The 22,703-nt window shown below is 41.4% G+C and overlaps 1 protein-coding gene across 2 annotated transcripts in view; it reads left to right on the top strand.

Annotated features, from left to right (window-relative positions):
- Positions 1 to 16,215, top strand: part of mbtps1 (membrane-bound transcription factor peptidase, site 1) — a 38,832-nt gene extending 22,617 nt beyond the window's left edge. For both annotated transcript variants that reach the window (XM_080737283.1, XM_080737284.1), the window contains exons 15-23: positions 40 to 155; positions 4,389 to 4,545; positions 5,506 to 5,630; positions 6,384 to 6,461; positions 8,495 to 8,635; positions 8,984 to 9,115; positions 9,244 to 9,370; positions 14,304 to 14,434; positions 15,192 to 16,215. In XM_080737283.1, coding sequence (XP_080593409.1) covers positions 40 to 155; positions 4,389 to 4,545; positions 5,506 to 5,630; positions 6,384 to 6,461; positions 8,495 to 8,635; positions 8,984 to 9,115; positions 9,244 to 9,370; positions 14,304 to 14,434; positions 15,192 to 15,397 — 1,213 coding nt within the window. In that variant the 3' untranslated portion in view covers positions 15,398 to 16,215. The remainder of the gene's footprint in view (positions 1 to 39; positions 156 to 4,388; positions 4,546 to 5,505; positions 5,631 to 6,383; positions 6,462 to 8,494; positions 8,636 to 8,983; positions 9,116 to 9,243; positions 9,371 to 14,303; positions 14,435 to 15,191) is intronic.
- Positions 16,216 to 22,703: the final 6,488 nt, after the last annotated feature.

The raw sequence follows: 22,703 nt of genomic DNA, 5'->3' as shown, positions 1-22,703 counted from the left end.
AGTTTGAGTGAACAACATTCTGTGTTTCTGTATTTCCAGGAACGGAGACCACATCCACACCAACTTCAGAGATATGTACCAGCACCTCAGAAGTATGGGATACTTCATTGAGGTGCTGGGAGCACCCATCACCTGCTTTGATGCCAGTCAGTATGGTGAGAAGAGAACACCAGGCAAAACTATTGATGTCACCGATCCCAAGTTGTGGGGTGACCATAGCTGAGTGGTTGGAGAAGCAGCCTGTCAATAGAAACAGGTTGACCTTACGCGTCAAAGTGTCCCTGGGCCAAGACACCTGAGGCCCTAACAGCTTCCCTATGGCCGACGAACGCATCATAGCCATCTGAGCAACCATCAGCTGAGGGAAGCTATAAATGCAATTTCCCTTTCCCTCACCGCTGCAATGGTAGATGCAGTCATAAGCCCAATTTATTCAATGTCATACAAAAATAGTCGATCTACTTGTAGATGGGCTATTTAGGGATGCACTGATATGGAAGTTCTTGGCCGATACCGTTACTGATGTTTAAAATAACAATTTAGCCGATAACTGCCGATATTTGTTTATATATTTATGTCCCCCTTTTATGCCAAAGAAACAAATACATCTTCATTATAAGAAATAACTGTTCAGAATCTACAGCCTAGTAGACTGCAGATAACGAATACACCAACATAGTCAGCACAAAATGTACGCTTATCAACGACGGATAAATATCGGCTACTGCCATCGGTTAATGTCAGCTTTATTTGCCAATGGGGCTTTTAAGCCGTGACATCATTTTGTAGTCAGACCTCCAAGCAGATTTATTATCAATATCTGTCCCTCGCTATTTCAACAGATCCGAGACAAAAATAACGACTAAAGTATAATTCTACCACTTTCCTTTCAACAATAAAGAGAAGAAAAATTAGTAAATAGTAAAAATAGTAAAAAGATTCACGGGCTCTGGGCCCTTTTGGCCCCAAAAGTTCTCCTCTGCCTACAAAATGATGTCAGACTTAACAGCCCCATACCGATATTGACCAAAAACGGACAATATCGTCCGATACCGACATTTTGACACACAACATGTTGAACGTCAACAGTATAAACTAGAAAGGTGCAATTCTGGGATATTGCAAGTGTGGTTGCACTGACGTGAGCCGCCAGGAATCCACTGGGAAATGAATACCGTCTTACCATTTATACTATATATTGTGATGTCATGTGAAACATGACAACAGTGACAAGTGTGTGAAGTATGACCAAAAGCTTCACTTGTACGTTTGTGCAAAAGTTTAAAAGCAGGCAAAAAACCCAGAGAACAATAGTGTGTTGCAGATAGCAACCATACTAATTAAGCAATAGAAGCACTAAAGTCTAAACCATCGAACATAATAATAATGAAATATATATTATATCAATGAGTCACTTGTGATAGGGAGCAATGATGGCTTGTGGATTCAGAGCTTTATGCTGTATCCGTAGCTATTTCTGTGTTCTTCCAGTTTCTGGGTAGAAAATAAATATTTGGCGCCACTGATTACATATTTGCTCTCGGCGTACCATTAGTTCAGCGTTAGGTGGCTTATCTAATTCATATTAACGTTTGTTTTATATATACAACTGCACATAACCACTCCTACATTTTAGAAACCACTCCTTATTTTAGAAACCACTCCTACATTTTAGTTTTCTTTTCATATTATGAATTCTGATAAAACAAATAAAGAGGCGGGTTTCTCGCTCCTTTAAGCCCAACCATCTTATGAGCATCAAGACATCATACTAAATAGGGATGCGGTATCGGTACTCGTGGTATCGGTACTCGACCCGATACAACCCTATTTTGCTGTACTCGTACTCGCCAGATACTTCTCACGGCAGCGCCCGATACTCTGCTGGGGCGTCACAAGGGGGAGAAAAGTGGGACTGAGTTACTAGGGCTCAAGGTGAAAGCCAGGGCCTTAATTATTTTATACTTTTGCTATTGAAAAATAGCAGATATGCAAGCTCACAGTGCCGCACTGCGAACGAGGCACCAGTGCTCCAACGATACAGCTGCGACCACTTAAAGGAATCAGCATCACGGCATGCCTTGTTGCGCTAAACGTACCTCTAAAGTTGAATCTCTTTCATATATCCTTCACCACCTCACGCAAATTGCAAAGTATAGGCTACTGTAGGTAAGTTAAACTTCCCACTAGAAAGCTGTGTGTGTGTGTGTGTGTTTGTTTGTCTCTGTCGCTCTTGTCTTGCAAGCTCGCTCTCTCGGTGAAGTGTGTGTCTGTCTGCAGGGACGTGCAGAGAAATTTTAGAGAGGCAGGGGCTGATATTTCTAGAAGACCTTTTGGTGGACAATTCTCTTGAATGCAGCCTTCAGTTATGGTATGGAAAGGGCCCGGGGACATTTGCATTTTTTACCATAGTAAAAAAATGCATTCATGGACACTTTTTACAGACTGATCTGGCAGGGGCTCAAGCCCCCTTTGATGTCAAATTGTCAATGTGTGTACATGCCTGCCTGCCAGTGTAGCACAGCTGAAAAAAGACGATTGATTGAAGAGAATAGAGATTCTGTGGGCTTCGCCACTAGGTGGCGGAAGAAATTACCTCTGGGAACTCAGATTGCTGTGGGCTAAATCAATGAATGCATTTCTGAGAATACCAGAAAAAAATAATAATTTGACATTATGTTATAGTTGCGGATGAGGATGGATGCTGTAGCGAAGAATCCAATATGTAGGTTTATTATATTGAATATAGGCGCGCTACTCGCCTGCCAAGGTTGTAATTATTAAGAATGAGCCATGTGCCATGTGCCGTTCAACAACAGTCACCTACATAAGGCTTGGGGGGCCCAGGTCTTGGTATTCCTTGAACTCTCTCTGATCCGATCTCTAATATGGTTTAATCCAAACTCGTCTGGTCTGAGAGAGTAGGCCCTTCTTATGGTTAATTGTGATGTCATGTATGACATCACGATGTCATATCGCATTGTCTCCGAATAAGGTCGTATATTCTTCGTAAACTTCGTAAACTATAAGTGAACTACGTAAGTACTTGGGATACAAACCACAAATACACTACGTGAACACTACTCTCATAGCAGACTGTAAGGTGATTCCCTTTGAATGCCGTCTTTAAGATTCCAGGTCATCTGGAATGCTGTCTCCAATGGTAGGCAGTTCTTGATAACAGCTCTACTTCTTGATTGGTTCGGCCACGTCCGGCTGAAGTTCAGTTTAGGAAGGGTAATGTCTGGACAAGGAAATTGGCTATGGCTGATCCTCGAGATTAATGTCTGCCGTCGCTCCCCCCATATCGAGGTTAGCCATCGATGTGTGGGGTATTTCCATGGTCCAGCCGATTACCACAACTCGGTTGAGGCCTTATGACATGAGGGCCTGCCGCGGGAGTGATGCAACATTCTACCATCTCTTCGGAGGTGGTACTGGTCTTGCGGATGGGTAGCAAGGGGAAGCTGGTCGCAGCCGGCTACAAAGTATCGTTGTGACTCAGCTTTGTCCGACACGAAGTCAGGCAGATCGGCTAAGGTAGGTTGCCGACGAGGTCGAGGTTGAGTTGGGCGGCTCGGCGTAACAGAGCTTGATCATGGTTCATCTAACGGCGCTCCTGAGCAAGGACGGATGTGAGTACTGATTGAAGGGTTGTGGTGTCCAGGTGCAGGGTGGAACCACGTCTAGCATGCTCTGCTCAAACCTTAGGAGGTCGTTGTTGACCATGTCTCGCCTAAGTCCCTGGAGGTCGTTGTGGGTGACTATGCCGTGTTGGAAGGCATATATCCCTCGGGTCCCTTGTTGTTGTCGTTCGGTCATGGCGATCGGATGGCTCGTCGCGATTTGTAATGGCCACCAAGTGTAGCGAAGAATCCAATATGTAGGTTTATTATATTGAATATAGGCGCGCTACTCGCCTGCCAAGGTTGTAATTATTAAGAATGAGCCATGTGCCATGTGCCGTTCAACAACAGTCACCTACATAAGGCTTGGGGGGCCCAGGTCTTGGTATTCCTTGAACTCTCTCTGATCCGATCTCTAATATGGTTTAATCCAAACTCGTCTGGTCTGAGAGAGTAGGCCCTTCTTATGGTTAATTGTGATGTCATGTATGACATCACGATGTCATATCGCATTGTCTCCGAATAAGGTCGTATATTCTTTTCTACAGATGCGGATATATAAATTGGATAATATATTTTTTTAGAGAAAAAAAAAAAAGCGTAATTTAAATACATTTTGTATTATTAATTGTACTCGTATCGGTACTCGGTATCGGCGAGTACTCAACATGAAGTACTTGTACTCGTACTCGGTCAGCAAAAAAGTGGTATCGGGACATCCCTAATACTAAATGTCTACTCTCTGTGTCTCCCTCCTCCCAGGCACATTACTGATGGTGGACAGCGAGGAGGAGTACTTCCCCGAGGAGATCACCAAACTGAGGAGAGACATCGACAATGGCCTTTCGCTCATTATCTTCAGCGACTGGTACAACACCTCCGTCATGAGGAAGGTCAAGTTCTACGACGAGAACACCAGGTATAAGCCCACCGCATGCACGTCACACTATCTCCTTGGTCTAATATAGACAAAGGACATTGTGTGGTTTCATGTTCACAACTTGATGTCTCATGCAGACAGAATTCATTATGACCCCAAGTTGGCTCCATTAATATCCCATTTTTAACTGTCACAACACATCAGCAGGTCCTCAGAAACCTAAATACAGTCAAATATACAGTAGGTCCTTAAAAATAGTGTCTTACATTTAACCCCTTAAACTATGATGTTTTGTATTGCAACTCATTGTAAGCTTTTAGATATGTAATTTTCACCTATTTTTCTGAATGTTTTCCTATAATACCATGCCTAGAATATGGATGCTAGGCTTCATGTGGTTAAAACAAATGGATCTGTTCCTATGAGTTATATATTTAGCTTACTTTAAAAACAAAGTGAGTTCAGACTTTTTAAGACGCACAAAACCAGTCTCACTGTACTAGTGTTATATAAGTTAGGCCTGTCAATATTACCTCTAAATCCCATCTATCTGTCTTTCCACTTGGCATTAAAACCAATTTATATAACTTCTTTAACATGGAGAGTTGGAGACACCACTTGTGAGTTATTTCGCACACACAGACCCTGATGGATGTTTCGTCGTTATAATGGATGTAATAAATCTTAATTCTTGATGTGATCTCTATGCAATGGTTTTTATTATTTTTTATTATTAGTAATTATCTTGCCTTCAGGCTGCGGTGGATGTTTTGTCGGCTCTACTATGGGAATTATTTTGTTGATGTATGCTGCTGTTGGCAGTGGTAGATAATTAAACTCTAGTGCTGTGTAAATGTTCCTCAAGCATAATATATGGTTTGTTGATTACAATGTCATCCAAGTGATTTGCTTGTGTTATCTGCGGGCAGGAACAGGTGCCTTACTGTAGATTATATTGTGTGTAAAAATGACAACATTTTCTTTTGACTTGATTTGTAGGCAGTGGTGGATGCCGGACACAGGGGGCGCCAATGTACCAGCGCTGAACGACCTGATCTCAGTGTGGGGAATGGCCTTCAGCGATGGCCTGTATGAGGGAGACTTCACCATGGCTGATCATGACAGTAAGACACATCTTTTTACCTTTAATCTGTCATTCTAACATACTGTACACCCACAGACAAACACAGCCCTTCTTTCTCTCAGCACGCTGCAACAGTGGTGGGTGGAGGAAGTACCCAGATTATTTTGCTAAAAGTACAGAGTAGCTATACCACGATATAGAAATGCTCTGTTACAAGTAAAATACAATACTAGTGTTCACGGTTTTACTCAAGTAAAAATTCTGTATTGGCATGAAAATATATTTCAAATACCAAAAGTAAAAGTACTCGTTGTACAGCATTTCACAAGTTTCTAAAAGTTTTCAAATTGTGTTCATATCTTTTGAAAATAACTGACCTACAGGCTCATGTGAGCTTGTAGATAATTTATTTACAAATAGCTGAAATATAAAATGGTACATCTGTGTTGTTACCTGTTTTGTAATGATAAATAATCCAAATCCACAAAGTTTCTATTAGCTAAAGCTTTCAACTAATTGTAGTGGTTTAAAAAGTACAATATTTGCATCAGACATATAGTGGAGTAGAAGTATAACGTATTGAAAAATACGGTACCTCCAAAATTGCTACCAGCACACTGCAACACACAATATATACCTTGATCTGTTTCATTTCACCGGATGCTTTTGAAACTTGTATTCTCATATTATATTATAAACGTTAGAATACCATAATCAACCAGCCTTTCTCTCTCCCTGCGCCACTCCTTCTGTTTCTCTTTCTATCACTCTCCATCTTCTCACTCTTTTACAGTGTACTATGCCTCAGGCTGCAGCATCGCCCGTTTCCCAGAAGATGGAATAGTGATTGCCAAGAACCTGAAAGACCAAGGTATCAGCCTCATCCTTAAAGTATTGAACCAAGCTGAGTGCAATGCTGCCTGCAAATGATGTTCTCGCTGGTAACATCATTAGCGTTTGCTTCCCCTCCACAGGTCTGGTAAATGGCCGTGCTAATGAGGGCCAATCTTCTTGACTTATGTCTTACAGTCTCCATTCCAAGTTTCCAACATAACACTATAGTGTCTCACCCTGTGGGCCGAGACACTACTGTATAGTGTATAGCAGGAGTCAGCAACCTTTTTGAAATGAAGTGCCATGTTTTTATTTTCTATATTAGTGTCAGTGTGCCATGTCAACATGAATTTTAATGACAACTATTTTAACATATTTTGATTGGTGGGACATTGTTATAACGATCATTAGACCCAGAGCAATAATTCTCCTATTTCCCTGACTCCCTCCCCAGTCAGAGTTCAGAGTTTTAATGAATGTAGAATTGTGTGCAAGATGTAATTTGCTATAAATTAGCTAACTTCGTTTATTTGACCACGTTTAAAAATACATTATAATGACAAATATTTTGACATATTTTGATTGTCAGGACATTGTTATAACGATCATAAGACCCAGACAGAGCAATAACCCATCTATCTCCCCGACTCCCTCCCCAGTCAGTGTTCAGAGTTTTAATGAATGTAGAATTTTGTGCAAGAAGTCATTTGCTATAAATGAGCTAACTTAATTTAATTTACCACGTTTAAAAAAAGATTTGTTTTTAAAATAAAAAATCTTCTCTCTCACACTTCTGCCAGTGTGTCGGTGATCACCCTCCCCTGTGCCACTGTTGGCACCCGTACCTAAGGTTGCCTACCCCTGCATTATAGTGTCTCACCCTGTGGGCCGGACACTATAGTGTATAGCAGGGGTCAGCATCCTTTTCCAAATGAAGTGCCATGTTTTTAGTTTCTAGATAGTCAGTGTGCCAAGTATACATTTTAATGACACCCCTTTCAAATTCTAATGATTGTCTGAGCAATAACCCACCTATCTCCCCAACTCCTCCCCAGTCCAAGTGCAGAGTTGTAATGAATGTAGAATTATGTGCAGGATGTACTTTGTTGCAAATTAGGTAACTTAATGTAATCGACCACATTTAAAACATTTTATTTGAAAATATAACTCTTCTTTATCACACTTCTGCCAGTGTGCCAGTCATCACCCTCCCCTGTGCCAATGTTGGTACCTGTGCCTAAGGTTGCCTACCCCTGGTGTAGTATATTGGCAAAACATTACAATTTTTTAAAATAATATAACAATATGAAACCAGTAAGACTCCCTAATCGGGAGATAAGCGACCATCAGGTCACAGCATGATTTGAGAGCAATGGAGCAGTGGAGCAGTGTCCAAAAAAAGTGTTTGAAACAATCGGCCTGATGGTGGCGCTATATGGGAGAGATACATGTTGATGACATGAGTGTAGACATATTGTGTACCGATTTGCATGATTTTAGGGCAAAATCTGTAGGAGCAGTGTCCAAAAATGTGTTTGAAAAAATCGGCCTGATGGTGGCGCTATATGGGACAGATCCATGGTGATGAGATGAGTGTAGACATACTGTGTACCGATTTGCGTGATTTAGGGCAAAATCTGTAGGAGAAGTGTCCAAAAATGTATTTTGCAAGAATCAGCCTCATGGTGGTGCTAGAAGAGGGCCATGTTAGAATTGATTGGGTGGAGGTTGTGGTTTGGCAGGCAAGGAGTGTGTGTGCAAAATTTGGCATGGATCGGGGCAACGGTTGCGGAGATATGAGCAGGGCAAAAGTGTGACGTGTGACAGACTGACGGACAGACGGACAGCTGGTGGAGGTTTTGATAGTAACTGCGACCTAACGGTCGCAATAAAAATAAAAGTTAGGTATTTTTTCTTAAAAATCTTGATTTTTTTTTCATTGTGATACTGTGTTAGTTCCACTGATCCGAGCTGCAACGCAATCAATTGATTGAACGCAGCCGTGTCAGATGGGTGGGCCGTGGACACCTGCTCCAACGTGTGTGTGTGTGCGTGCGTGCGTGCGTGCAGGTCTGGAGGTGTTGAAGCAGGAGACAGCGGTGGTGGAAGGTGTTCCTATTCTGGGGTTGTACCAGACACCCTCTGACGGTGGTGGTCGCATTGCTCTCTATGGAGACTCCAACTGCATAGATGACAGCCACAGGCAGAAAGGTAAGACAATCACTGTCTCTCTGTGAATGTTGAATTGCGGAGACCGAAGTGAATAACATGACACCGTCACGATGCTTCTTTTTCTTGATTCATGATGGGGAAATTACGTGTATTTCTTTAAAGGCGTGGTGCCAGTGTTTTTTCATGAGAAAAAAAATCTCATGATAATTTATGTGCCACTGCTTTCATGAAACAGAGTCATGGATAAACCAGGATAAATTCAGCCAGGGTAAATAACTGATACATCCCGGTGTAATCTGCTATGTAGATTGTATTAAACGTTGCTATATCTATATATATCTTTGTTGCTACACACGTTCAATGTTCAATGTGCTGCTTTCCTTCCAGATTGTTTCTGGATGCTTGATGCTCTACTACAGTACACTTCCTATAGTATGACGCCTCCTAGCCTCAGTCACTCTCATAGCAGAGTAGCGCCACCTACAGGTGCTGACCGCCCACTGCCTCTGAGATTAGAAGGTGAGCAGGCCATGTACCGCAATATACTGCTCATGAGCATACACATGTAATATGTAATACTGTACATATACCAAAACCAGGCACAGATAATATCAACACAACTGCCTCTCCTTTCCTCTCCTCTCCAGGCAACCATCTGTACCGTTACTCCAAGGTTCTTGAGGCTCACCTGGGAGACCCTAAACCCCGGCCCCTACCTGCCTGTCCCCATCTGTCCTGGGCCAAGCCTCAGCCACTGAATGAGACAGCACCCAGGTCAGTCAAACTGAATGAGACAGCTCCCAGGTCAGTTAAACTGTTCCACTGAATGAGACAGCTCCCAGGTCAGTCAAACTGTTTCACTGAATGAGACAGCTCCCAGGTCAGTCAAACTGTTTCACTGAATGAGACAGCACCCAGGTCAGTCAAACTGTTTCACTGAATGAGACAGCACCCAGGTCAGTCAAACTGTTCCACTGAATGAGACAGCACCCAGGTCAGTCAAACTGTTCCACTGAATGAGACAGCACCCAGGTCAGTTAAACTGTTCCACTGAATGAGACAGCACCCAGGTCAGTCAAACTGTTTCACTGAATGAGACAGCACCCAGGTCAGTCAAACTGTTCCACTGAATGAGACAGCTCCCAGGTCAGTTAAACTGTTCCACTGAATGAGACAGCACCCAGGTCAGTCAAACTGTTTCACTGAATGAGACAGCACCCAGGTCAGTCAAACTGTTTCACTGAATGAGACAGCACCCAGGTCAGTCAAACTGTTCCACTGAATGAGACAGCTCCCAGGTCAGTCAAACTGTTTCACTGAATGAGTCAGCTCCCAGGTCAGTCAAACTGTTCCACTGAATGAGACAGCTCCCAGGTCAGTCAAACTGTTCCACTGAATGAGACAGCTCCCAGGTCAGTCAAACTAGTTCACTGAATGAGACAGCACCCAGGTCAGTCAAACTAGTTCACTGAATGAGACAGCACCCAGGTCAGTCAAACTGTTCCACTGAATGAGACAGCTCCCAGGTCAGTCAAACCGTTCCACTGAATGAGACAGCTCCCAGGTCAGTCAAACTGTTTCACTGAATGAGACAGCTCCCAGGTCAGTCAAACCGTTCCACTGAATGAGACAGCTCCCAGGTCAGTCAAACTGTTCCACTGAATGAGACAGCACCCAGGTCAGTTAAACTGTTCCACTGAATGAGACAGTACCCAGGTCAGTTAAACTGTTCCACTGAATGAGACAGCTCCCAGGTCAGTCAAACTGTTCCACTGAATGAGACAGCTCCCAGGTCAGTCAAACTGTTTCACTGAATGAGACAGCTCCCAGGTCAGTCAAACTGTTCCACTGAATGAGACAGCTCCCAGGTCAGTCAAACTAGTTCACTGAATGAGACAGCACCCAGGTCAGTCAAACTAGTTCACTGAATGAGACAGCACCCAGGTCAGTCAAACTGTCTCATTTTCTATCTCAGTGCTTCTCAAACTTTTTTTTAGGTCAAAGGCCCCCAAATGAATATTTACAGTATGTGTCAGAAGAGTGACAAGCTAAGTAGCGACCTACGTCCCAATGACTTACAGTACATTACACATGAAGTCAATGTGTTTTTTTGTGATTGGCAACACCCATTGTCCCGCCCTCTCATAGCCAGTGGGTGTGGAATGTTAATATGTTCATACATCCACAAAGTTTAATGAAAATCTGTCCAGTAGTTTGCCTGTTAACACACAGACAGACCTACATAAAAAGACATTAAGAAGTCTTAAAAACATTTGGAGAGACAGTTGACAGCGTGCCTAGTGGGAAGGGAATCATGAGGTCTCAAGGCACCTAGATGAAAAACACAAAAGTTATGATTCAGGAAAGTTGGAAATTGGTCAGATTGACCCGGAACACTGCAGGAGGGTTAATATACTATAGCAGCTGCCAAACAAAACAAAAAAACAGCTTCTAATGCCTCATTCACATACAGAAAAGCCAGGCTAATGGTGTGCTTGGTAATTCAATGTATTCTCTATGCTAACCAGCTTTTAAAATTTCCAAGCTGGAAAAAAAGCTTGGATTTTTTTAAAGCTGGTTTGCATAGAGAATACATTGAATTACCAAGCAAACCATTAGCTTGGCTTCTCTCAGTGTGAATGCAGCATAAGTTCACTGAAGTCATTGACAAAACTTTTTTCTCTAAAGAAATTGAAATGATGACACTAAACTAAGGGTTATGAATATGATGACTAATACTGAAGATGTCGGTCCATGCCTTTTCTCAATATATCTGCAGTGTCTGTAGTATTAGTCTCTCAGAAATATTCTGTCTCTTCTGGCTTTTCTTGGAGATGTGCAGCTTCTCTCATTGCATTTCCCATGGGCACACTTTGTGACTTTCCGTGTCATTCTACAAATTGTAATGCTGTATGAGCTTTTCAATCTTTATTTAATGTGTTGGACCATCTATTGTGTCCTCAGACCTCAGTGTCCTCAGTATGTCACCATAACTCTTAGTTCAGTGTCTTCACTTGAATTTATTCACCAAATTATTTTGTGTTATAATACCGTGTTATACAAAATGTAATTCCTCAACTCTTCGGTCCCCAACTAAAATATGATTATTTTGGGGGTCGCGGCCTGAAAAGGTTGCGAACCACTGATTTATGAGACTGAAGAAGCCCATGTAGGCAATAAGATGCAGCCAAATCCTGTAGTATAACTTAATTTGAACCCATATGTTAAATGATATAAACTATAGCAGGGGTCTTCAACGTTTTCAGGCCGGGGACCCCCAAACTGATGGGGAGATGGAGCAGGGTCCCCCTACCACCTCGTGGGGTGGGGGGGTCGGGCTACGACATTGTTTTTTATTTTAAACATGTACAAGTTACAGCGAGCAGGGTGGGCCGTACCACTACCATTTCTAAACATACTACTTATTAACTGAGAACCAATGTCAATAATATCAACAATCTGTCAATTGCATAGTAATCATGTATAAGCAATTCAAAATGGATAGAATCATGATAAATTTAACATAAATGTGAAAAAAAAAAAAAAAAAAAATTGATTTTTTTTTTTTTTACCAATAATTTCGCGGACCCCCTGCAGTACCTCCGCGGACCCCCTAGGGGTCGCGGACCCCCTGTTGAAGACCCCTGAACTATAGGATTGAAAGATTTGCTGTTATTAGGATAACATTGAGCATCAAATGAATGGAGCCTGGTTTCACATAGCCAGGTTTGCTAAATAATTGTTAGTACCGGTAGTTGAGGTTGCATACAATTTCAAATGTTCTCAATTTGGGACATTTCATACATTTTAGGAACTTCTACTCATGCGAATTTGTAAACATTTTCCACCCTTTATAAATAAAACGAATCAGTGTGATAATGTTGATTTAATTAGGACGGTTTACATTTTCCACCCTTTTGGAACACCATATAGATATACGTTTAGTGATATAACTCCATGAGTATACAAGCTACCTTTACACAAATGGTATTGCTGAATTAGTCACTACAAAGTAAAGTGAGCATTTTACATATATTTACATTTCCGCCTATTGTAGGTATGTGTTCAAATTACTACATCTCCCATTTCAATTCAGATGTTGACATTTGGTCTCTTCTAGAATGCTGAGGGATGTCCTGGCTTCAAGTATGCCAAGTTGTAAACCTCTCAGAGCTTCCATTGTGAATCTACATGAGTTTATAACTTTATATGCCTCAACCCCCAGACGGACCGGCTTTATTTTTAGTTTGGGGTGTATAACTTTATATATCAATTTCACCACTTCTGCAATAAAATATTTTTATACAAGAATCCATGCCATGTATGGGAGGCTTTAGAGATGAGGAAAAACAATGTTGTGTTTGGTCCTATCTCCCGTAGGGGTATCTCAAAAACTAAAGCACTTTTTGACTGTTTGTCACTTGACTATAACAAGAGCTTATGACAAAATAATGGCTACATTGGGTCCATTGGTTATTTTTTTCCAATTTGAAAAGTAACAGTTTTGGACGCGACCTTTTGTTTGCCAACGGGTCTGACCTGAACTGGAGGTAGTGAGCGCTCCGCTGTGTTCACTTGGACCACGTGCTCAAACCAGTTTGGAAACCCGCACACACATTTTGGACATACAAGGTTTCCGCCGCTAGCCCCTACCATAGTCAGGCAGCTTATTTCTTTGACATGGCATACAAGAATGTTCAAGACAATGGCACATCCATCAAATGATTGATTTGCATGCTTTGTTAGGCCGTGCACTTTTCCCCATGCAACCTATCTACAGCGGTTAATCAAACAAATGGGATTTCTGCCAAAACATTCATTTTGAACCATGGAAGGCTTGAATACATTTGAATACTTTTCTATTGTTAATGGGTTCTTTCAAATTCTGTTTTGGGAAAAGCCTGACAGATGTAAAAGATCTGGGCAGTGCATGGGCACACAACAACATGTGCAGATACAGCTGTCAACTTTTCTATCATGTTTGTTGGCCGTCACCCCAAAGGCCTTTGCACACCAAGTCGTTTTTTTTTTCATTTTTTTTTTCATCTGATTTAATATATACAAGCTCATGTTATATGCATTACACCTTACGCTCCAGATGCCACATTGTTGACAGTCAATGTTATTTTCTGAACAGATATGATTCTCCTCGTTTTTTCTTTCCATATTGGGCCTTAGATCGTTTTGCTTTGCATTCTACTACCATTACTATTGGATACCGAACAGGATTCCTATTAGCAATAGAGCAAATACCCAAACATGTGTTCTTTTATGCTATGATGTGATTTCCAAATCCTCTCCCCATCCCTTGGTGTGTTTGTGAGTCAGTGTGAGAAAGACTGTAGGCAAATAATGAATAATAAAAATACTACAAGGACATTTTCACTGTACTCTTACTAGTTGTGTATAGGCTCTACTCTATTTTTTTCCACAGACATAAAAGCAAACCAGCATAAAAAGCATGCTTTGAATAAAATTGGATTCTTCACACAGCACGGTCCAAAAAGAGAATGGAAAAGAACAAGATGGAGCACGAAAAATTACAATATTTATTACATCGGCGTTGGTGTGCATTGCTTCCTTGAATGCTTTTCTTTGCAAATATTCCTCATATGCCCGTTGCATTTTTGTGATGGAGATGCTTTGCAATGGCCTTTTATGCTCAGTTTATTTTACGCCGTCTCTGGTCTATGACTCTCTCTCCTAGTAACCTGTGGAAGCACCAGAAACTGCTGTCGATTGACCTGGACAAGGTGGTTCTACCCAACATGAGACCATACCGTCCCCAGGTCAGGCCTCTGTCTCCTGGAGAGAGTGGAGCCTGGGACATCCCTGGAGGTAAGACACCGTGGACCAACAATAAACACCTCTTGAAGAAAAAAAAAGAAAAAAGTTACGTTCAAATATCAAATTGTAACATATTTATTGTATTACTGCAGTGAATACCACACACAGTATGGGCCACTCACTTTCATCCACTATTTATCGATTTCAGATGTGTTGATGAACATGGGATAAACTTGGTGTCTATGGGAAAATTCCATAGAATAGGGGTCTTCAACAGGGGGTCCGGGACCCTTAGGGGGTCCTCAGAGTTACTACAGGGGGGCCGCCAAATCTTTTTGTGATAGAATCATATTAACCATTTGAACCCTATAGCATCCCTATTCTGCGTGGAACATTAGCCAAAAATATCAGATCTACAAGCTTACAACGCCTCGCAGCGCGAGGTGTTGTAAGCTTGTAGATCGGCTATTTTTGGCAAAGAGCTTTGAAGAGGGAAAGGAAGAGCAGACTAAGTATTTGATGGTTCAAGTGGTGTCTTAAAATACACATTACTCCAACATGATGACAGTGCTGTCAAACAAGTCTAAGCGGTCTAAGGAACATTTTTAATCTGCAACACAATTTTATACAATATGCAGTAGGGGTCCTTGCTTCATCTCTCTCAGCCAAAGGGTCCTTGGCCTGAAAACGTTGAAGACCCCTGCCATAGATCATGTGTTGCCATAAGTCCTATCTGTCCTCCACAGCCAACTTTACTTTCTTGTGTCATCTGCAACTCTTCACTCCCTCTCGCTCTTTCTCTCCTCAGGTATAATGCCGGGTCGCTACAACCAGGAAGTGGGCCAGACCATCCCTGTCTTTGCCTTCCTGGGAGCGATGGTGGTCCTGTCCTTCTTTGTGGTCCAGCTCACCAAGGCCAAGAACAAACCCAAGCGCAGGAAACCCCGAGTCAAACGGCCCACGTACCTCCAGCAGCAGCAGCAGACATTGACCGGGAAGACGCCCACAGTTTGAGTGGACTCGGATGTAGCATCAGTGGTGGCGGGCGGACTAGCACTTCCGTTTAGGAGCCTTAGGTGTCCATCTAGAACACATTCTAGAACTCTAGACGCGGACACGAGGAGTGAATGGACTCTTCTCTTAAACTCTTGGAATAATCAGCCAGGTCTTGGACTGTGGATTCTGCATATTGGCTTGTTATGGAACTCTGAAATCTTAGAACTCATCTCAAGCTCTCTGCCAGACCTGAACTTTCTGCAGCTCCATTTTCTTTTTCTCCCATCGAGACGGTTTCTGTGCCTCTTGTCTGTCTAGGCTGTTGGTGGGAGTTTGTGTGAGGACTAATGAACAGTGTTAGATGGTGTTACAAATACACACACAGCCTAGATGCCTGTTCCAGACAGGAATGTTTTTTTTAAATGTCCCTTCTAAAGAGCTTCTATAATTCCTCTGACCAAATGTTTGTTTGTTCACTTTTGTATTTATTGAATTTGGCCATACCCTGGCACCTGCGCGGACACACACACACACACACACACACACACACACACACACACACACGGACACTCTCTCTCTCTCTCGCTCTCTCTCTTTTTGTTAACAGAAACACAATTTTGACAGAAATACTAATTGCATGAACTCTAAAAAAAAAGACACACGCAAACAAATGAATTGTATGTCTGTTGTCTGATTTAAGTTGCCTGGACCTAGACCCTTGTCTTCAGTCATCAGTGTTTTGTATGTCCTGCCCCTATTAATTGTTTAAATTTATTGTCTTTTCTTTGTTTTTATATTTTATATGAATGAATTATGGCAAGGCGCTTCTCCTCCATGATTTCATGCTCACTAAAGTAGCATTGACAAACCATTCAAATATATCACGTCAATAAAAAAAAGCATCTTTATGGCATGTTTTGTGTAGCTGTTGTGTATTGTATTAATCTATTCTTAATCTATGATTATTAGTTGAATGTAACATCAACCTATAGTGCTAGAAACCTGAAAGCCAACGCCTTAAATGACCACTTCATCCATTGTCAACCTATGTTCATATAATTGGTCCTTACTTATGCTCATATTAGTTGCCACCATTTCTGTGTTCTCAGTCTGTGTGAGGAGGGCTGTGACATTGAGAAACATCTGGTGCTACTTTCTGTTTGATGTCAGCCGAGCAGCAAGATTTTATGTCTTTGAAACAACATTACAGTAATGTTGTTTCAAAGACAGAAGATCTTACCTGAATCCTGAGTAATTTACTCGGGTGAACTGATTCCATCAGAACATTTTCTTTGCATTTGAATCCCACATGACTCTTTGGGGTTATGGCTTGGAGGCAAACTTAGATTAGCTCTCCCTGTGCCTGCACAAAGTAGGGGTTGGAGAGTGTGAAATGTGCCACTCTCTTCTAGACCAACTGCAACATGCAGTATAGGTGTCAAATGTTGAGTAAATGGTGAACACTCATGAATAGTGATTTTATCCATGCACACCTGATTTGCCAATTGATCGCAAGTGACTAAATATTAATTGATCTGATAGAACAGATGGTCACCTCTTCAACGACTTATCTAATCTAACTATTAATTTACGGAACAGACAGATCTCCATATAATGTATGGTCAAAGAAATTAACACAGACTGACAGACGGATACAACGGGTATTGAACAACTGGATGTCAATGGTGACTATTCTGCCCAAAGGGCACCGGTCTGGGTTCTCCAACATAACTTCTGAAACTCCTCAGGGACATTCAATCCCTCATATACTGTGCACTCATAATCTGGGCAGAGGACTAGTTTAATTTGATTTAGACTTTGATTTAGACTTCCCCCAATATGTTAGCTTTGATGCACTTTTTTTTTTTTTTTATCAGATTACTGAAAGTATAATTCATACTACATTGTATGACCATGTCGCTCAAGATTTATATATTTTCATAGTCATGCAATGAAGTTGGCAATGAACTCGCTTTTTAAGACGTAATGATGTTCAAATTTAGTATACATATCTGAACCACATTCATGCTATGGAATTGATGTGGACTACATACTGTTGCTAAAGAGTAAATGCACTGATGCAGGCTGATTTCCTGATGCTCAGGGAGGGGCGGGGGGAGCTTTGGCTCTTTATCTGGGGCTAATAGGCCAGATCAGCTTGTGAATCTGTCACCTGTCCTTTCAGATGAAGGACCCACTAGTGAACTAATCTCCCTCGGAGCCTTGGGAAACTGGGAAATGACCCCGGAGCCAGCAGGCCGCATTAACAAGATTTGGGAAAGCCGGTTGTGAGTGGGGGTCACATGCCCTCGTTCCCTCCATGGTTCCCAGATGCCAAGACATCCGATCAGGTCACCCACTCATATCCTGGATACCACACTGTAGTGGAGAGCAGGGGCGTCACAAGCGGGGGAAAAGTGGGACTGAGTTACTAGGGCCCAAATTATTTCATACTTTAGCTATTGAAAAATAGCAGTTCTACAAGCTCACAGCGCTGCATCAAGTGCCACGCTGCGAGCTTGTAGATCTGCTATTTTTGAAAAGTCGTGAAAATGTGTGCAAATCTATACTGTATATGTATTTTTAAGCGAACTTTTGTAACTCAAATTTTGATTCTGGGGGGTCCCTGGGGCCTTGGGGTCCGTGGCCAAATACATATCATTTTGGGGGTCCTTCACATGAAAAGGTTTGAGCTGCACTGACATAGAAACATAGGTTTTTCAAAAAACCTTAGAAGGATTTAGAAGACATTTATAGAAAAGACTTAAATAGCAGATCTGCTATTTTTCAATAGTGAAAGCATTAAAGGTGATACACCATGAAATTTCACTTTTCCTATTTTAAAACCTTTTTTTGGGGTCCCACTAGCACCTTCTATCCTCACAAAGTCCCATTTCTGACCGTTGTGTCTTTCTCTGGTTTTGGGAAGGCGGAGGTTAAAAGCATCCCACAGGTTCTCAAAACAGGCTGTCTAGATTTGCTGACGTCATCGACGGCCGTTTTTGAAGATTTTTTTTTTTTTTTCAAAAAGTTCTTTTTTTTTTCAAAAATTTTTTTTTTTTCAAAAAATCTAAAAGATTTTGGGGGGGTGTCGCAGTTCAGGCCAAAGGTGGTACTGCAGCTGAAAATGCTCTGAGAGCCATTCAAAATGAGAGAGGCTCTCTATTCAGGAGTGGTAATTTAGCCTCAAACCTTTTGAAAAACGTTTTTTGGGACATAAACAATATGACATAAATACCTTTAAATAACACGTATAATAATGTGTTCCCAGTCTAAACGGGTTAACCCCCCCCCCCACTATGAAGTCATGGGGGGCCACAGTGAATCCTCGTACCCAGGGCCCAGAATTTGGTGCGACGCCCCTGACCACACTGTAGTGGAGAGAGACAAGCTGGCGACTCTGAACTCAACCTACCGCCACCCACCTGTCCAACCACCACCACCAAAGCTACCTGTACTTCCCATGTCTTTCTTCCTTTACCCTCCCTGTCCCACAAACTGGTTCCAGCCTACCACTTGTTTCTTTCTTTTTTTAAAGAATATTTTTTCTTTCAATTTGTACTTTTTAAATCATTATTATTATTTGTTCACATAGAACAGATATCGTCACTGTCTGGCCAAAACCTCTTGACTCCATTTTTGAGGTTTTAGATTTTTTTTTTGGCATAAATCAGGGCTATTGAACACCCTTTACATCTGAGTGTTGGTTAAAATAATATTGAACCAATGGAAAGTAGTAAAAAGTACTTGGGACAAAACCTCCTAACTCCACACTTTCTGCAAAAACCAGCTAACTCCACCCGATTGGCCCTCTTTTTTTTCATAAATATGTGCTATCGAACACCCTTTACGTCTGTGTGTTGGTTAACATAATATTGAACCAATGAAAAGTAGTAAAAAGCCCTTCGGTCAAAACCTCCTAACTCCACTTGAGCTTATTTTCCCAAAAATGAACATTTTGGAGGTTTCGGTACGACAGCAGCACATATTTAGGCCTTGGTTTGTAATGGATCACTCTGGCATACACATCTATTACAATGGGTACGTAGGCTGTAGGTAGGTAGATAGAGATGAAGACCCCTTATTTAATGTGATTGTCAGGGAAAATGAAAAGCAAATTTGACTTTTTTTCTGCCATCATTCTTGCTGAATCTGAAAGAAATTCCCCATGGCTGTATCTTAAATTCCCTTCCACTGCCCATAATGTGGGTAATGAATGTGCTGATGCACATTACCTACATTATGGGCAATTATGAGCCATCAATTCTTACACTATAGCAACTAACCTCTTATCTTTTTTATCCATTCTCTCTTTAACCGCTGTGGCTAGATGTTTTATTGTCTCCGCAAGGCCGAAGAGCGAAGACTATATTTTCGGCTTAAACATTAATATTGATAATTAAGAAAATATAGCATCACTTATCACTGGGCAGCCATCTTAGACATCAATTCAACATCTTATATACGAGAAGAATAATCGCCCTTACCAGTGATACTTGGGACGTTTGCTACCAACACCAATAACATATTAGTCCTCCTCAATAGTTACGAGATGTCACTCTCGGAAAGGTGGCAAAGGTTACTTAGCATTTTTGAGAAGCTCTATATCTGTAGATTATATTTTGGTATGAGTCAAAACTAAAGCTGCTAAAGTTGGTGTCCCATTAACTTCACTATACAGGAAAAACAATGCAAACACATAATCTGCTTTATGTAGCATATGAGCTAGGGGTCAAACTATGGTTTTTTTTCATGATTCTGAATCCATTGCAAGCATGTGTTTTGCAAGAAAAACATTCCTAGGGGCTAAAAACAGCCCCACAAAACTATGGCTTTTAGATTTTCTAGATTAGCGTGCGTGCGTGCGTGCGTGCGTGCGTGCGTGCGTGCGTGCGTGAGAGTGAGTGAGTGAGTGAGTGAGTGAGTGAGTGAGTGAGTGAGTGCGTGAGTGTGTTCGAACTGAATAGAGAAAGGTGTCTATTACCTTCATCAGGTCTCAGTTTGTGTAAATACTAAATAGTGTAAAAATAAATAATAATAATAATATAATAATCTTGCTTGCTTGTGAAGCAGTCTTAATTGTCCACATAGCCAAAACATCTGTCATCTTTTTTACCTTGAGAATGGAACAATTAACAATACAAAAGTGACTTTTATTCCTGAGTGAATAAAAGTGAACTGAGTGAACTTGTGATTTATTCTACATGTGATATTTCCATAATCCTTTCATTAAATTCCTAGCCTTTCTTATGTCACACACTGACATCACTGCAGGTGATAGTCAGGTCAACTAACATTCTGAACCTGCCTCTGCCTGTATCTTTTGTAGTTCTGCTCTCCTCTGTTGCGTCCTTCCCATGACTTTCCAGTTCTTTCCAAATAATTAAAAAAAGGGTATTTGCTTCATTAGTTCTCGTCCATACCTCCTTCCATTCTTCCCACAATCTGTTCTGTGAGTTTGCCTCTCTCTTGCTCAGTGACATTTCTGGATGTGACAGTTGGCTAGGAAATACCAAACTCCCCCTATACTTTCAGTCTACTCCACTGCACCTCCACCGTCTGTCTGTCTGTCTGTCTGTCTGTCTGTCTGTCTGTCTGTCTGTCTCTCTCTCTCTCTCTCTCTACTATTTCTATTATTAACACAAAACATACTTCACTTCTACAAGCTCAAAATGTGTTGCCATGCGATACATTGAGCTTGTAGATCTGCTATTTTCAAAAGATTTTTGCACAAATGATACATTTGAAAAAAAAAGTGAAATGGTCATTCTAAATAATTTTGTCATTTACTGTAAGTAGGCTACATTTTGATACCAATACTTTTGTACTTTTAGCCTTCATTACATTTTGAATAGGGGACTTCTATTGTAGCAGAGAATATCTACATATAGTATTGATAGTTTTACTTAAAGGAGCTATAGTCAACTTTTTCTTGAAAAACGGATGCTAAAATAAAAATAATGTTTCAAAAATATTTTGTTTATACTTCCCGTCACTTTACATCCTAGTCTAACTAGGATGTAAACAAAAGTGTCGGCCCGACAATGGCCAAAATGATTCTTTTATCATTATTTTACGCTTTTTGTGGTCATTTTTGAATTGAAAGCGTATTCTTTTATAAAATATTTTTTAAACATTATTTTTATTTTAGCATCCGTTTTTCAAGAAAAAGTTGACTATAGCTCCTTAAAAAAAAAAAAAAAAAAAAAAACATTTGAGTAGTAGCCTACTGACTACTGAGTAGCCTGCCATTTTCCATCACTGGTTACTTTCGGGAGAGTGTTTTTTGCAGGTCTTTCAGTCCGAGTGTATCAAAAAAGCAACTGGGTTAAGGCAGCGGAAGCTTGTGATGGACTGCGCGGAGGTGCCGAAAGTCGGGGGGACGGAGATACACCTAATTTGACCTAAACCTAACATGCTCAACCATAACCCTAACCTCAGTAAAACTAACACTGGTGAATGCTAAGCTGGTGAAATGCTAACCTGCCGACGCTGGTGAATACTTACCTGGTGAATGTATAAACTGGTCGGACCAACGGTGCTTAACCCAGTTGCTTTTTTGATACACTCTGACTCATAGGCGCCCCCCCCTAGTCCAGATTGGCCAGTAGTGTATCCTACCCCACCACTATTTTGAGATGTTTTACAGGTGTTAATTATATGTTCTTTTTATGTTCTTTGTGATTATTATTATAAAATATACATTTTCAAATGAATGAAACTATAGTTTAATGAAAATGCAATAATAAAAGGTAGCCTACACTGGCGCTGCAACTGTTCGTTTTGTTTTGATGTCTATTCCTGTGTTGTTGTGCATGATGCAGCACGGGAAATTCAAATAATTTCAGTGAGAAAATGTGTAAATTAATGGACATTAGTCTACTAGTTTGCAAAACGCTGCAAAATCATCTTGCTATATATAGGGGTTTGTTGAAAAAAAAAAGAGTCCTCTTTGAAAAATTGAAGGCCCCCCTGATTATTCCCTGGAGCCGCCACTGCTCGGACTGACCTGCTGATCTCCCGGTTACTCTCCAATAGCACCCAGCTGGGTGCTTCTCTTACTTTCACCACTGCAAATGAGTTTATGGGTCATGATTGGTTTAGGAGGGTGGGTGACACCCATGTTGATTGTTGACACCTCCAGTCATCCTCCACTCCACTTCCCCTTTTCGATCCCAGCTCACCAAGGCAAGCCACTAAGCCGAGCCCCATGTGAGCGCACTGGCTGTGCACTGCAGCGCCGGTGTGGCACACGAGGTGCAAAAGTTTGCTCGGGGAGAAGATTGGACCCACGCCGTGTGTGAGTGCATGTGGGCCCGTTGTC

This window comes from Nannobrachium achirus, assembly GCF_963921795.1.
Source record: "Nannobrachium achirus genome assembly, chromosome: 11".
NCBI classification, from domain to species: domain Eukaryota; kingdom Metazoa; phylum Chordata; class Actinopteri; order Myctophiformes; family Myctophidae; genus Nannobrachium; species Nannobrachium achirus.
Note: the sequence above shows the minus strand (reverse complement) of the source record. Positions and strands in the feature narration are given on the sequence as shown.